Source organism: Haplochromis burtoni, unplaced genomic scaffold (genome assembly GCF_018398535.1).
Source record: "Haplochromis burtoni strain Fernald_Lab_line unplaced genomic scaffold, NCSU_Asbu1 Contig_16, whole genome shotgun sequence".
NCBI classification, from domain to species: Eukaryota; Metazoa; Chordata; class Actinopteri; order Cichliformes; family Cichlidae; genus Haplochromis; species Haplochromis burtoni.
Window position 1 is genome coordinate 2972998 of NW_024582377.1, and position 16551 is coordinate 2989548.

The 16551-nt window shown below is 41.8% G+C and overlaps 1 protein-coding gene across 1 annotated transcript; it reads right to left on the reverse strand.

The window, feature by feature from the left end:
• Positions 1–217: 217 nt before the first annotated feature.
• chrm5a (cholinergic receptor, muscarinic 5a) lies at positions 218–10981 on the reverse strand. The gene is made up of 2 exons (XM_005916897.3): positions 10278–10981; positions 218–1871 (listed from the first exon to the last, which is right to left on the reverse strand). The coding sequence occupies exon 2, from the start codon at positions 1793–1795 to the stop codon at positions 218–220; it is 1578 nt and encodes a 525-aa protein (XP_005916959.1). The 5' UTR covers positions 1796–1871; positions 10278–10981.
• Positions 10982–16551: the final 5570 nt, after the last annotated feature.

The window sequence follows — 16551 nt, forward strand, 5'->3', positions numbered from 1 at the left end:
GTATATTTTTGACCCTACATACAGTGTACAAAATATATAATATTCTTCCAGCAGCAATTACCATACACTATAGCAAACCTACTGATTAATGAGCAGCACTATAAGATGTACTAGGCTCTGGATATCTTTTGATATCACCTAATACGTATGCACAAGTTCATAAAGCCAAAGTTATTGGTACAAACATATGATTTACAGCCACTGTCTCACAACCTCTTCATGTCATTTTAGAGCTGACCACGGGGTTTTGTCCATACCAGTATAGTTTCTCTTCAATCCTTTTCTTTTTCCACTGGCAGAGTAAGAGCATGCGGAAGGTCTTTTGGAAGGTCTTGTTGCAAAGGGCGTAGCACATGGGATTGACGGTGCTGTTGACGTAGCACAGCCAGTAGCCCAGGTGCCAGAGGGAGACGGGGATGCATTGAGAGCAGAAGGTAGAAATCAGCACCATGATGTTATAAGGAGTCCATGTTAAGATGAAGGCCAGCAGGATGGCGCTGAGAGTTTGAGCTGCCTTTCTTTCCTTGATCAGCACCATCCTTTTTCTCTTGGTGATCTGGCTCTTCAGCGTTGTGTCTATGGGCTTGGACATGGTGGAGGTGGACGGAACGCTCATGGACTCGGCCGAGGAGAATGTTGGCGACGTGATTTTCGTGTCTCCGTTTCTGCTTTGGTGCTCCGTGTGACTTTCCTTGGTCACTGGTTTAAACTTGTAGGACACACACTTGCTGCTCTTCTGTGAGTTGCTTTTGGGTGGCGTCTGAAAGAAACTCTCTTCATCGTAGCTGCTGAGCTGCTCGCTCTCGCTGCATACTCCACTCTTGGTGGCTTTGCAAGCCTGGTTCCCGAAGGAGGTCTGGAAGCCTCCTGGAGACACTGGCCTGTCCTCGTCCTCAGAGGAGGCGTAGCTGTTAAAGGTGGTCAGCTGACCAGCTTTGGACCACTCATCGCTGGTGGTGGCCGCTGATTTGACCGCGTTGCTCCTGGTTGAGGAGGACCACGAGGCCTGGTTCCTGTCTTGTGATGCTGAACTTAGTTTACAGCTAAAACAAGATCTGATGATGGTTTTCTGAGGCTGAGCCACCCCAGACTCTGTAGAACAGTTAATCCCTTGAAGCTCTGCAAGATCTTTGGTCCTCTTTTCTGTCTCCTTGTAGATTCTGCAGTAGAGGATTGTCATGACAGATACAGGGACGTAAAAGGCTGCAATAGCTGTCCCAAAAGTAATTACAGGCTCAGAGAAAAACTGGATTTGGCATTGCCTCTCGGGTACAGTCCTCTTTCCAACAAAGTACTGCCAGCAGAGAATAGGCGGGGCCCACAGAACAAGTGACACTAGCCACGCTAAACCTATCATGATCCCAGCTCGTTTAGGAGTCCGTTTGGCCCTGTAAGTTAGAGGCCTGGTGATGGAGAAATATCTGTCAAAACTGATCACCAGCAGGTTCATGACTGAGGCATTGCTAGCTACGTAGTCCAATGCCAACCACAAGTCACAGGCGAGGTTTCCCAAGGCCCAGTAACCCATCAGTATGTAAGAGGTGTATAGATTCATGGAGAAAACACCTATGATGAGATCTGCAGCTGCCAGACTCAGCAGGTAGTAATTGTTCACTGTCTTCAGCTGGCTGTTGACTTTAAAGGAGACCATTACTAGAACATTCCCCACAATGGTAATGAGGCTGACTATAGCCGAGACAGTTGCAATGGTGATCACCTCCCAGAGACTGTGGGTGACCAGGTGGATATCCATCGTGCTGGTATTTACTGTGGAGTTCATGTTTTCTCCTTCCATGGCCTTCTCCTGGTTATTGGCATCCAAGTATCGCAGGAGTCTTTAATACCAGGTTTGTCATTTCCACTAAGCCCTCCTGAAAAAAAGAAGAAAAGAAGCATTACTCTGTATGTCTGCCACTAGATGGCAGCAGTTCAGTGTACATGAACTAGTCAAACCTGGACTTAAATTCATGTTGGGGTGTTAATACTGAGGCTGATATGTTTGTGTCTGTGACAAAATGCAAAAAAGGACAAATGATTTTATCTTGTGTTAAAACTGAAATTCTGAAACAGACAAGTGATGATGGGGATTGTAGTTTTGTTATTCATTCAGCCATTGCAATTTTAGAGAGTGAATATTTTAGTAATCATCCTTCTCTGACAGATATTCACTGCATTTTGAGATTCTTGTTGAGAAACTAATTGTTCGCTCACATACAAATATGTTCTATTTGTAATAACAAGTTTCTTTTACATGTGTAAATAAAACAGTATTTTAAATATCCCTACTCGAAGCGCCTAATATATTTGCATAAGTAAATAAGTACATTTATTTATAAAGCAATATCAATTTATATCCAACAGAATGGAGCAGACCTATCAAGTGATGATCTATTATTTTTGTGTACTTACTATGTTACACGTTGGCTGCTTGTGATTGGCCCGAGCCTACAAACAATTGTCAGATGCTTGGAAAGGTTGTTGGCACTACTAGTCACATGCATTGTGAGTAGTCGACATGATTGTCAATTTAACATGTTTTTGGAGGGAGCGTTAATCTGCTGGAAGATGTTTAATTTATACATATATTATATATCATTTCACAGATCCAGTATAGCTAGTAATTGCCTGCATACACTTGAGACTTGCTGTCATCTTATTTGCATGTATCAGTCTGCTGTCATTTTTAGGATGGATTAGCAAGTAGGCAAACCTGATGTTTGATCATTAGCTTGGTTTCTCCTGCTAATGCATTTTCTTGGATGTAGGGGGGGAAAGTAGCATATGAATGCAGGGACAGTAAGTGACCACTACAGCTATTAATTCACAACTGATCACAGTGAAAAATCGCACATGCACATGGAAGCTCACAACATACAGGGTTCCTCCCTCTCAGGTTAGACCAGGTGAAAATGTTCTTCTGTGCTGGAAACTACAGTTAATAGCGAGTGTGAGGCTATCCACCCAAAGCCCGTAGGAAATGGCTATGGCTTGATGCCTCGTCTATCATGGAGTACAAACACATCTGTGTGGTCTTGCACTGACTTTGATCAGTTTGAAATCTAGTGAAGCAAGATTAAATCCTGTGAAACTGAATATATTTGCATATACAACTGATACAGATTCATACCCATTCATGTAGACTATTTGTTTATATATAAATGCTACTTGGCTGTGAGGCACTAGTTTTTCTCTTGTTTCCACGAGTTAATAGGCTGTCGTTCCCTCTATCTTTCTAGAGCGGTCAGTCTTCCCTCAGGAAATGCTGCAGCCAACTGGGCACCACGGCACTGGTATTTTCATCCCTGCCACTTGGTCTGCTTAAAATTAGGAAATCGCCATGTTACAGCCCAGCATCTGTGTCCTGTGTACGACCTTCCAAACTCTAAAACTTTATGTTCAAATTCACACTTATTCTGTTCGACTGAAAATAATACAGCTACGGCATATGGTGAATCTACCATCAGAGAGGTGCAGATGCTCTGAGACTCTCAGTGCAGAGCAACAATGAACTCAGTGCAGATAACCTCCATGTGGGTAGCAGCAAATGCAGCCTCAGGCTGTCAGCCAGAGTACTGGCACACATGTAGGTAAAGACAGCTTTACATATTACCCTCTCAGCCAGCCTGTTCCAAAACACAGGCACAGCTAGGAAAGCAGTCAGTGTTGTGGAACTGGGTTTCAGACACATATACAAGCATTTATGTTTTAGCTGACTAAGCCTGGACTAAAAGACTACTTTCATTTACTAAGTAAATAACCAAATGTAGATATCTAACAGTATCCCAAATGGTAACCTTAGTTTAGGCACAAAAAATTGTTTAAATCTTTGAATCTAAAGTCGTCGAACTCCAGTTTACTTAAAATGACTTTGTCAGAGTTATTTTGAGATTATTTTGTGATCCTTCTAAAAAAACATTTTTTTAAACATTCCATGTTTCAGCCTAATCTTCCTTATCTGGAAAATGCTGCTGGAGTCTGAGCTCGGGTAAAAGGAAACTTTCTCTTAACGTCACGCTCAGGTGGATAACTCCTCCAGAAAGAGATGTATCGCTGTCCGCAATGTAATTCTCTGGATATAATCACAACCTCACTTGAGAAATAACGTTCTTATTCACAGGCATTTCTTGGACAGTGCCAGGTAAGCAGGAGTGCCAGCGGTAGCCTGAGGCCCGCACAAATAACATTACAGTGATGGTGCGACAGTTGGAGTCCTCTGGCAGGACTTCAAATGTCCCTCATCTTGTTATAGAATAGCATTTCATATCACATTACTCGAATCCCTGCATCATTACCCTGCTTTGAATAAACTATTTACAAATTTCAAATATGGGCGGCATGCTGTGGTTGGCGCTGTCGCCTCAGAGCAAGAGGGTTCAAACCCACCGGCCGGCTGGGGCCCTTGTGTGTGGAGACTTCATGCTCTCCTTGAGCTTGAGTGGGTTCTCTTCTAGTACTCTGGTTTCCTCCCGAAGTCCAAAGACATTACCCACTCCCATAACAAGCCTCAAGCTGAGAGAGTTTTTGCCATCACCATCTTAGTGTTTTTAACCTTGATGTGTTGAGTGACCAGTGACTCCTGTGAAACTGAGGATTAATGACTTCAGTCACAAATCTTAATAATTCACATTTCTGACTCTTGTAATCAAAATCAACCTAAAGTTCTAGTGATTTCAACCTATGACTAGTAATTTAATCCATAAAGTCAACATGAAATTATTTATTGAGATTATAGAGCAAGGTGCCTCTTGGACTTCAATATAACCAGAAGTCTTTGGAAACCAGAGTGTTCCCCTGTGGGCCATTTAAAATAATGTAGGTTAATGGAATTTCTTTGTTGGCTTGCTTTTTTAGACCTTTTATAGCATCAATCAACTATCAGTAGCCAATATACTAAGACTGGAGACACTAACATGCTAAAATAAGACACTGAATTGACGATGGACTTTGCAGCTAGTGTGATCCCATCAAAAGATGGATCAATTTGTCAATGTTCATTACACAAAAAATGACAACTAATGCCAGCCTCAGTTAACATCTTCCAGATAACATCATGTTAGTGTCAATGTAGCACGGCAAAAGTAACATGTTGAATAGCACCACTGTCATTTGGAGTCCATATTCACTCCCTGTTAGTTTCTTTTTATGGTCTGCTAAACACAAAGTAATTCTGCTGCTCAAACTTCCAACACGTTCACAAGCTAGGTATTAACGAAGCCCCATTCATAGACTGTAAAAACAGCACATATGTTGCCACCTTGTTGCCATGCGTCATTTTCTAAAGTCCTGTTAAGTCTTTAAGTGCTTCCAATGTTGGCATCTTGGAGTTTTGAAGCCAGGTGTCAAACAGTCAGAGCTTTCCAATCACAAGGTAGGCCTGACCTAAAGTATGCACTGTTTCATCATCTATTTTACTGTAAATGGAAGTGCTTTGGGAAAATCAATATTACAACTTGTCACGACACAAAAAGCTGGCAACTGAGACCACGAACTAATCAGACTTCTATATTCAGTCATGGTATCGGGCACCGACCCTTAATTCTAAGGGTTCACATATCAGGATGTGATAAAAAATTATCTGGTTCTGAGCTGGTCTTAAAATTAGGCAAATATAACCTCAGATAAACAACAACATATGACATATTATACCATGTAATTATTTATTCAACAAAGAGAAAAACGAAAAACGAACTATATCCCATGATTAAATAGCTTGTTGAATCACTTTTAGCCACAATAACTTGGAGTTTTTGTGTTCTGTGTGACTGTAACAGTCTCTCACATCATTGTGGAGGAATTTTGGCCATCTGTTCTATACAGCGATGCTTCATTTCATTGAGGCATTTGTTTATGCACAGTTCTCTGAAGGTCCTTGCTTAACTCTAGACTGTCTGGACTTTGACCGGGCCATTGCAATATCTTGATTCTTTTGTTTTTCAGCCATTCTATTGGAGATTTGCTGGTTGTAGGTGGTCTCTCCTGACTCATTTTTGGCACGCTTTGGATGGCCTCTCACTTGTCTCTAAAATACTTTGGTATACACAGGTGTTCATAGTTAACTGCAAGGTACCCAGGTCCAGTCCCTGCAAAACAACACCAAATCATCACCCCTCAAACCCTCCACCACTCGGACACTATGAGCTGATATGCTGTTTCATGTTCACCAAATGTGGCACTTTGCATTATGGCCAAACATCTCCACTGTTGGGGTCTTTGAGCCACATCACTTTGGGGTTATTCAGGAGGCAGAGCAGGTCCCCCAGGAATCAGACGTTTGGTCGTTCACTCCCTGACTGCTCCAGTCTGTAGGCAAAATATCCTTGAGCAAAATATTAACCCTAAGTTAGATGCATCCATAAGCGTGTGAATGTTAGAAAACACTTAAGCATAGAAAAAGGTGCCAGAAGTCTTAGTTTGTTCAGAAAAAACTTTGCAAGTCATGCTAACTCATGCTGACATGTTCTTTTTAGCGAAAAGAGGCTTTCTTTTGGCAAACCTTGTAAACAAGCTGTACTTCTTCAGACTTTTTCTAGCTGTACTGTCAGGAACTTGAACATTTAACATGCTAACTGAAGCCTGTAGGGTGTGAGATGTAGCCTTTGGGAGGTTTTTTGCAATTTCTCTGAGCATTGCACAGTCTGACCTTGGCGTGTGCTGTGACGTCCACTCGTGGAAAGTTGGCAACTGTCTTGATTGTTTTTCACTTGTGAATAATCTTTCTCTCTGTAGAATGACAGACTTGAAGTTGGTTCTAAATGACCTTATACTCATATCCAGACTGATGTTGTTGCTGACGTCTTTCCTTCTTGCAAATTCTGTTAACACATCTGACCAGCAAACTGCCAAAATCTCTTCTTTTATAGAGGTGCTCACAATTTCCGATGATCAGTTAATCGAGTGTATTTAATAAGCAGTACCTGGCTGCTACTTACCCTCTTAACTCCTATGGAAACAGTAAGGCTGTACTGAGTTTTTCATAAGGTCTCTGTGCATTTTAGCTAAATTTCCTCTAAAAAGGTTAATCTAAGGTTGTATTTACCCAATTTTCATCCGCCAAGGGCCAGATGATTTTTATTATGTCCTGATCCGTGAAACCTTATGGGAGAAAGAGGGCGCACTTTTACCATGACTAACTGGAAGTCGTTTTGGGTACTTTTAGCTTCTTGCAGAAGAATGCGGGTTTAAGACGCTTCTCTCATGGCTTACTTTTTAATCCTGCAAACAATATCCAATCTATGGTCACATCTTCTATTTTGTTTCCCATTTCTTCCTGAAACAGCCGTGTGTTTTTGCCACAAATGATGGTAAGTGAGAGTATAAATGTTAAATTTACTAGTGGACACCCTAACAGTTGGTTGAAGCTATAAAGCTGAGCAGCGCAGCCCATAGCTAATAAATCTTTATTAATCACTATGAGAGGCACACACTCTTTCCACATAGTCATCTGATACATTTTTTATTACAATGGTCATAGGCTATTTAATGTGGCCTGGAAAATATTACCCTCCCTAAACATAACAGCTTTGGCAGTCTTGCGTGAACATGTTTGCTGAGCCCAGATAAGTCAGGTACACTCTCAAAACGCACAGGCGTGGACTATTTCTTAGTTGTCTTTGGTTTTTCTGTTAGTTTTTCCAATTTTGTGATGCAAGCAATCTGATTACCCTTTTTCAGAAAAGAATGAATTAATGATGATAGGTGCACAGAGATATTTCTGACTCACTGATGACTGATGTGTTCTAGGCTTACAGGCACACACACAAAGAATAGACTTGTTCTGCTGCTTGACCTCAAGTGGTAGAACAAGTCAAGCCCGCTAATAGCTTCTAAATCGAAGCAGGAAGCATTTTAATGGTACACTCAGAACTCAGACTGTGGAGTAAACATGGCCTCTGCCTCACTATAAATAGTGAATATCGTCTGTTGTGTCCTGTTTTTGGAGCTTTTTATGGATGAAGCTTGTTATCAAATGTGACGTACACTGGGGAGTAGGCAAGCTTTGTGACCCCGTGACACAGGGGAGGTTTGAAAAATGTTTGATTTGAACTTACAAAAAGCTTTTAAATTATGGTTTTAAACAAGAGGAGAAAAGAGTGCATCAGCTCCAAACAGTGGTGCAAAGAAATCGTGTTGCTCTTGCCAAGGAAACTGAGTCTCCCTTATTAATTATACATACTAAGGCTATCAGACCATTCTCTCAAATATTGTGTTGGTATGCATAAGTAATGGTCATTGATCCAGTGATTAACAGTGTGAGTCCGCACAGGTAGCACAAATCTGGTCGAAGGCTGGCTTCCTGCAGGTCCTCTGGCACCTCGCCATCAGGGCTCCTGTGCAGCAGCCTCATACACTGCCCCCACCAAGCCTCCTAGTCACAGGTAACCTTTCTTTACATTGTCCTTTGGTGGAAACACAAATGCACAGCACAGCGAAAAGCACAAACTCAAATAGCGCGTGTGTGGCATTAGTAAAAGGGAAAGGACATGAGAGTGATCATCAGAAGGAAGAGAAAGCAACACAGAGACAAGTCAAGGGAAAACAAACAGAGGCAACCATACTGTAGGGCATGCATCTGCATGATGGGCGATGTGCAAATCAGCCCAGAGCTCCTCGACACAATGGTTTGCAGTCAGTTCACTGGACTATTGCTAAGAGCTCTCGATTCTGGAAGAGGAGGGTGGCTATACGATATTGCTTGAATCACGTTTGTGCCACTGACGGGGAAAGAACAAATAAAAATATTCACATTAAGAACTGCTGCCAAGCACAGATATTTAAGCATTAGTGGTAAAAGGATGATTGTGTAGGATAAAATCAGCTAAAGGAAAAGATCAAAATACGAGTTTTGCTGCTTAACAGTTTTGTTTTTCAAACCAGCACAAGTTAAATTACAGCTTTCCTCCCGTGAGAAATGAGGACCACGATCGTTAGGCGAATATTGTGATGTGCATAGATTTGGCAGCTACTGGAGGGAATAAAACAATAACAGTGAGTACTGTTTTATGAGTGACTACAACATTTCATTAAGACCCCATCATTTGGATAATGATCTGGCTCATTTGAATTCTTGTGTGAAGAATTTGCTAAATATCGTTTGTGCCTCTGGGTTTTCTGATGTTTGTTCCCAACTCGCCCCATTTCCTCTGCGCTGATATTACTTTTGTCTGCACAACAAAAGATATTGGAAGAACCAAGCAGCTGAGGGAGGAACACATGTGAGACTGCACACCATTACATGGATGATGGCAGGTTTCTTTATGGTACATCTGAGCATGAAAACTCCCAAGTTGAAAACGTGAAATGTTTCACCATAAAATCCTAATTTTACTAATATAAGAGTGGACGTTTCTGGTGGTAAAACAGACTACTCGTCCATAACATTGCCATTACTGTTCCATGGTAACTGCTTCCAGGATTTTTCTCAAGAGCACGAGCACCTCTCAACGTTTGTTGTAACACCTCACAAGGTCTGTGGGGACAGGAAGGACTCGTTAAAATCACGCTTCACTGCTTAATCCTTCTCTGTTTTGTCATTTCCAGTTAATCAGAGAGGGGAAGGGAAGAAAAGAGCTTTAGCTTTTGAAGGAAAAGATCGATTGGCTTTGTGGAAGTGAATCAAAATGCCTTTTTTTTTCTTTGTTTGCTTGTTTAATTCAACTAAAGAAGATGAATTAAACATTTTAGAAGTGTGCAGAAGAAAATCAAATATATGCGCTATTATCAGATGTTTTAAGACGAGGCTAAAGACGGTGATTGGAGGGCTGGAGAGGAGATGGTGTGGGGCAGAAATATGACTGTGCAATAAAACAGCACAACTACAGACCGATTAAGCGTCTACATAAAAATGTGTGTAGGTTATCAAAGCATTCAGGAATCTAAAATTAAAACTCCAAAGCAATTAAGGGGAAATAATTAAGATATGTGAAGAGTCAAGGCTTTATTGACTTAGCAATAATTAGGAGCAGCAACTTTTATAAAACAACTGACATATGGCTAATAGATGCACATATAGTGTAGTGTACGGTGCTTTTCTGGACAGCATGTCTGCCTGAAGAACAAATGTACACATCTTTTTGGGAGCTCTGCTGCATTCATTAAGGTAAAAGGCTACATTAAAAAAACATGCCGAGACCTCTCAGACATGCACTTGTGCACACATGATGCTATTTCCTCTTGAATCCAGGTCATGCCTTTGTGCATTAATCAGAAAGGGCATGATTCTCAGGAGACTGTGAAACGAACCACTGATGTAAAGGGGGGGAAAAAAGATGAATACTCACAGTTGACTTTCATCAGATCTCACAGTCTTCTGTTTAAGGGAAGACCGTGTCTCCTGGTGAGAGCAAAGTTCATTTTTAATCCCTTTGTTTTGCTTGGGAAGCCTTTCTCCTCAAGTATGGTGCTGAGGAACAGGCTCACAACACAGTTGGAGAGAGGATTGTGGTGGATGAGAAATCCTGCTGACTTGACCCTTGCGTGCCGGAGGGGTCTTGGGGAAAAGTGTGAACGCAGTGGCTCAGGAGAAAGCTGACGGAGAGTGGGAGGAGGAGGGTGGGTACCGGAAGATTTCGGTCATCCCTGCTCAAGAGGCGCAGCGTACGGCATCACATTATTCTCAGCTGTCCAAAGCGGTCTGGTCTGTCCAGATGAGAAAAGTATCCTTAAAGTTGCAAGGGATCCTTCCTCTGGCATTAATAAATTAAATAAGAATCTAAGCCAGAGACAAAGAATAAAAGCAGGAGAGAAGTTTCCCTGCTTGTCTGAGCTGAGTGGAAACGGTGCTGCCTCTCAGTCAAGTTGAAGCAGAATGTCACTGAGAGCCAGTCTGATGCCTGAGCCAAGTCACTGCCATTGCCACACTGCTGCTACTGCTGCTGTTGGAACTACACAGACACAGATGTAGCTGACGCTAGCAAACTGGGAGGAGAAATTCCCATAGGGCTGGATGGTTCATCACGTTTCGGGACAGTGAGCATGCAGCTTAGCCCACAAAGTGTGAGAAGAAGAAAAGAAAAGGGGGGAGGAGGTTGCCGGGTGGATTGAAGGGGTCCGTTTTGGAAGGTGTGGGTGTGGGAGGGAGAGCACGAGAGGGAGTGCGTGTGTGGAGGTGGCGGCGAGGGTGGTGTTTAGTCAGACCAATTGAACCAAACGTTGTTACTGTGTGGCTACATGTGTCACACGAACCATTAATTACCTCCAATGGCATGTCCTTTGTCTGTGTTTTACAGAAGTGCAATAAGAGACAGTGACCCTGGTTATCGCTGCTCTCTCACTGTTTGAACAGCACTGAGGCTGAAGCAGTGTGGCTATCAGCAAACTCATCTGCAGAACATAAAACACCACTGCTGCCTTTGTGCTCACTTGGGAGAGTACTGCCATGGCTGGGCCAGATAAGCAGACTACTAAAGTGACAGATGTTTTTTTTGTTTTTTTCACCAGCACCCTTGTGTGTGAGATTGTGTCTATGCGTGTGTGGCTATTAGGGAATTGTTTGCTTGGGATTAGCAAACTGGTGGATGGGTGCTTTAATCCGGATAAAGGGTGCCTATCAGTCCCATGAGCTCCAATCAGATCACCAGAGAGATACACCAATAAAATCAAGTTGCTGCCAATGTGTTACTTTGAACAGTAGAAAATAGCACATTTTTTCCTTATCTAGTTCATCTGTAATCTGCATATTGATTAGCTTGCAGGAGAAAATTGACTCACCTTGCGAGTCAGCACCCTGCTTGGAAACATGCAGATGAGGACAAAATTATTATTAGAAATGTAAAGTTTCTGTCAAAAATTTCCTTTACTTTTTTTAATATATATATATCTTTATAGATAGATAGATATAAACTTCAGCAATGGTTCCAGTCATTACTTGAGCTGGGACTCCACTTCTGCAGAAGCATTTTAAAGACAAGTTGAACAAAGAGTGACTGAAAGCACATCCTTTGGTCATGAGATGAAACTAGAGCTGTTTCCCACAGTGAGACATGGCGGTGGGTGTATCATGCTGTGGGATGCTTCAGTGAGTTTGGTACAGGGAATCTCGTAAAGCTGGAAGGGAAAAGAATTAGTGAAGATGTTAAAAGAAGAACTTCAAGCAGTCAGCAGCAAAACTGGGCGTTGTTCATCGTTTTGTCTTTCAACACAACTATGACCTAAAACATACGTCGCTGAGGATGAAGAATAAGCTTCAGGAAACCAAAGTGAACACTGGTCTTATTGACGGTAGCAAAGCAAATCTGTGGGGTGACTGAGGAGGAACAGCCTGAGATTGCTCAGGAGACATTTATGGAAACTACAATAAATGACTGCAAGCTGTTGTCCAGCTAAAAGGAGAAAAAACTGACTTTTTGCATTTTGACCCTGTGAAATTTTAGTTTCTGTTTGCAGACTACTGTAACATAATGTCAGTATTCAAAATAAAAACTGTGTTAAAAAATTCCTTGCTTTGTTTAACAGGACTTGGGAAATGCTTTTTTTTTTTTAATGAAATTTTCACGGCTAATAATCCGTGGCTGCTGGAAGACTACACGTTTGGAGCGAGAGTCGCAAGTTCCATTCCCACCCTGTATCCAGTAAGGGTCCTGGCTAGACCCCCACCATGCTAAAACCAAGCCCTGGAATGGCGTGGATACGTCTGCAGCCTGTCCACAGTTTGGACACAAGCATTTCACTACATGTTGTACTCTGCATGACTGTGTGTGTGGCAAATAAAGATTGTACTTGTTGTTGAATTCTGTCATAATCTGTACATGTAGCTAATTCATACATGATCGATTAAAGAAAGAAAGAAAGGAAAAGAAGGAAAATGATTTCACTTTCACGCGCTATTTTTTTTCTCCTTCTTCTTCTTCTTTTTCTTCTTTAACATTTCAAGCTTCTTAAATCTTATTAACTGTAACAAAATAGTTGGCACAGCAGGCACCTAACAGAAAGCTCGGGAACAAGCAGTCTGAATACATCGGCTCATACTGATTTATTTACAAACTGGAATAATACAAGTAATACAAACTGAGTGAATCTTTGATTTTCACCATGTCTGTGTATCAGCTAATAGAAAGTCCCTCACAGGAAACAAAATCCATAATCAGGAATATGGAAGTAATAAATAAAGCAAAGGCGAAAACTGAAAATTAATTACCCAGCTATGAAATGATTAGACTTCTGCGTTGCAGAGAATAGGGCCGCTCTTCCCCCTGTGGAGCAATACAGGCTGGCGAGTGGATAATATACAGATGACACTCACTCCTGCACTTCATATTGACATTTATTATAATGCAGCTCTCACACTGAGATGATTTTACTCCCGGATCAGAGCTAGATGCGAGTGGCGTGACTGATGTGCTTTGTGAAAATCCCACCACGTCCCTTCTAAAAAAGCACGGCATACACCCACCCCACCCACCGCTACACCTTCCGCCCTGCTTGACAGTCTAATCCAATGTGATTTCCAGGCAGCAGGCCAAAGGACAGACACCTTGCTCATCATTACCACAGAATCGCTGACCTGCACAAAGTTTACAGTGCAGCCATCATTTTTACGTGACAAATCCACACACTGACATGCAAACAGAAAAGTGCAAATTTGCATACATGTGCATCATTGCCTTACCGGTGGTTAGAAATGTCTAACTTTTGAATTATATCCACTTTAAAATGTGACCTTTTGCCTTTAAAGCTAAAATATGATGACTTTCCAGCGCACCTCAGCGAGCTGCAGTGGATATCTTTTTGATTTGGACTCGCCTCAACCCTCTCAGCAAAATCACATTCCTTCCTATTGATATCTCATGAAAGCAGATGTCAGGAAAGCAGGGAAACCTCGCTAGCATCCAGGCATCATCCTCACCGTTCGTCTGCATCCTAAAGGCACGACCGTTTTTCCACAGGTCATGGTCTGGTCCCTGCCTGCCTGCGAGAGAGACAAGATGGGGGAGGACATCAACGCAGCGAGAGATGGATTGCATCTGTCCACAGTCCACGGGGGCTTGCTTATCTCCTGACCCAATTGTGCACCCATATGCTGGCAAAAAAGATCAGCCTCTACTTTGTGCAGCTCTAATATCTCTTCCGTCTCTTTTTCTATCTCTCTGTCTATCCTCATGCTTATTATTGAAGTGTTTTAGGAGTTAAGGACTGATCCATTACTGCCCTCATCCCCTCTTTTTTTATTATTATTATTTTTTAGCCAAATCACATTAGCGTCTATCAATATAAACAATAAAGACGCAGCGATTAATAGCTCACTTTGGAGACCTCTTTAATCTAGCTGATCTCTGACATGCGTGGCCCTCCACTCTGGCTGAAAGAATCGACTCCTCTGATGTCCCGGCTTAGATGTGCAACAAATGTTTATCTGCTTGTCAGGCCTTTCTTTTCTCCCTACATCCCCAAGCAACAACTCCTTTTTGACAAAATGATTTGCCAATAACTTGCACTGTTTGAGCGGATTTACAGGTCCCCCTGCTGCGGCACTCTCCTTTATCCCCTAGTAAAAAAGAAAAAAGCAGAAAAAGGCTGTCCTTTTTGGTGCTCTTAAGATGATAAGATACACAGAGCTTTTAATTTTCCAAGCGAATGACTGCACACATACAACGTTTAAAGACATATTAGAAATTTTCCACCATTTCATCAGAGCTCTGGATCATTTCATGTTAAAACTAGGCTCTAAATTAAGTGTCTGTCAAGGGCTTGGCTTTCCTCAATCAGCCGGAGCTGGGTGGCACATGAGCTCTCCCTCATTCCACTGCAACTTTAATGTTGCCTTGACAGAGGAGATTAGGTGGTAGGCAGCTCTGATTGAGCTCTTCTTGCAGACCTGTGGTTTCTACTCCTTTAAGGACATCCAACACCGACTCTTCAGACACTCCTGCGTCAACAACAATGACCTTGTCTGGATGAGACCGGGGCCAACCTGTGCAGGTGTGAGTGTTTGTCATGCAAAGAGAAAGCCAACCGGATAAAGGTTTATCCCGCAGCCCCACAAAGTACAGGATAATTATATTATAATTATATTAATTAAGAAGCCAAATATATACCACGCACTTTCGCTTCGAAGCAGCATTAATTGAGGCTCACTCATAACACACAGATAGCATTTGCATTTTTATGTTTATGTTACATGTAAACAACTTATTTTTTTTGTTTATTTATTTTGCAAAAGCATGCATGACTAATAGCAGTAGTTAATGGCTTTTTACTGTCAAGCGACAGTGCACTACCATTAGAATATAGCATTTCAAATGTGAGGCTGTCTGTAACACCATACAAGTGAGCAGTCAAACAGAGCCGTCCTGTCAAACTTTCTCCACTAAAATTACAGTTACTCGCATTTTTTTCACAGCACCAAAGCACAACTTTAGACTCAGATGTTACGACATTGTTATCACTGAACACTAGCACAATATGTGTAAGTTTAGCGTGCTTCTTAAACCTTTTCTCACACATCTCCTGCACACGTGAACGCTTGTAGAAATTATCCTAAGAGTCAGAATGTGCAAATTTCCAATGCGTCTCCCTTGCGCCCATGTGTTGGTGTGCAGGTAAGTGCACGTACTACACGATGTGAATCTCCTGTTTCACCACAACCCAAAAGTATTCTGTTGGACTGAGAGCTGGTGACTCATTGATGTGTTCAAGAAAGCAGTTTGAAATGATCTGAGCTTTGTGACATGATGGGTACACTGCGGTCATGCGGACATGGTCAGCCACAATGCTCAGTGTTTAAATGATACGCAGCTGGTACAAAAGGGGCAAAAACTGTACAGAGAAAATATCCTCAGCACCACCAGCCTGAAATGTTGATACGAGGAGGGACGGATACAAGTTTTCATGTTGTTTACACCAAATTCTGACCCTACCATCCGAATGCTGCAGAAGAAATTGAAACTCATCGCCTTTCTTCACCACTCTGATGCTTGTTTTACTTGTGCAGTATCTGAATCCCGTCTTCATGCCTTTATGCACTGAGATGCTGCCATGTGAATGGCTGAACACATGCATGCTTTGCGGTGCGTGTATATAAATAGTGGCTTTATTGAATTCTTTCCTACGTCTGTCTGTCGCTATATGCAACTAAAGCATGAAGGTGGAGCTTACCATAAAGAGTCAAACTTTGTACCTGCGACACAAGTCGATATCTTGTTTATTTGAGCCATAGAAAAATAATAATAATAGAACTTTTTATATTATATACACTTTGTGTTGTCATATGATGATGGAGTATTTCTTGATAAGGCACAATGACTCCCTGTAGCTTTGTTGCCTTACTAATTATTAATTAGTGATGTGAGTTTTCTGTGACAGTGAAGCATTTTTCATGTTGGCTGTAAAATGTATTTCTTATTGCACAGTACTGTCCATCACCAGAATAAATATGCTAAACTTTGCACTTGGCATTTGTTTCAAAATAGCTGAAATGAACTTCAAAGTGTAAACAGTACGTGGATGACTGCACAGAATTTATTCGTATGGCGTAAAATATCTGGATTTGAACTAAAGTTAGGAGCGAATGTGCCTGACAAACACACAGCCCTACAAAATGAAGGATATAAAAAAAAA

Bases quoted from the DNA above. Each gene is read 5' to 3' on its own strand.
- chrm5a (XM_005916897.3), bottom strand. From the start codon at position 1,795: ATGGAAGGAGAAAACATGAACTCCACAGTAAATACCAGCACGATGGAT.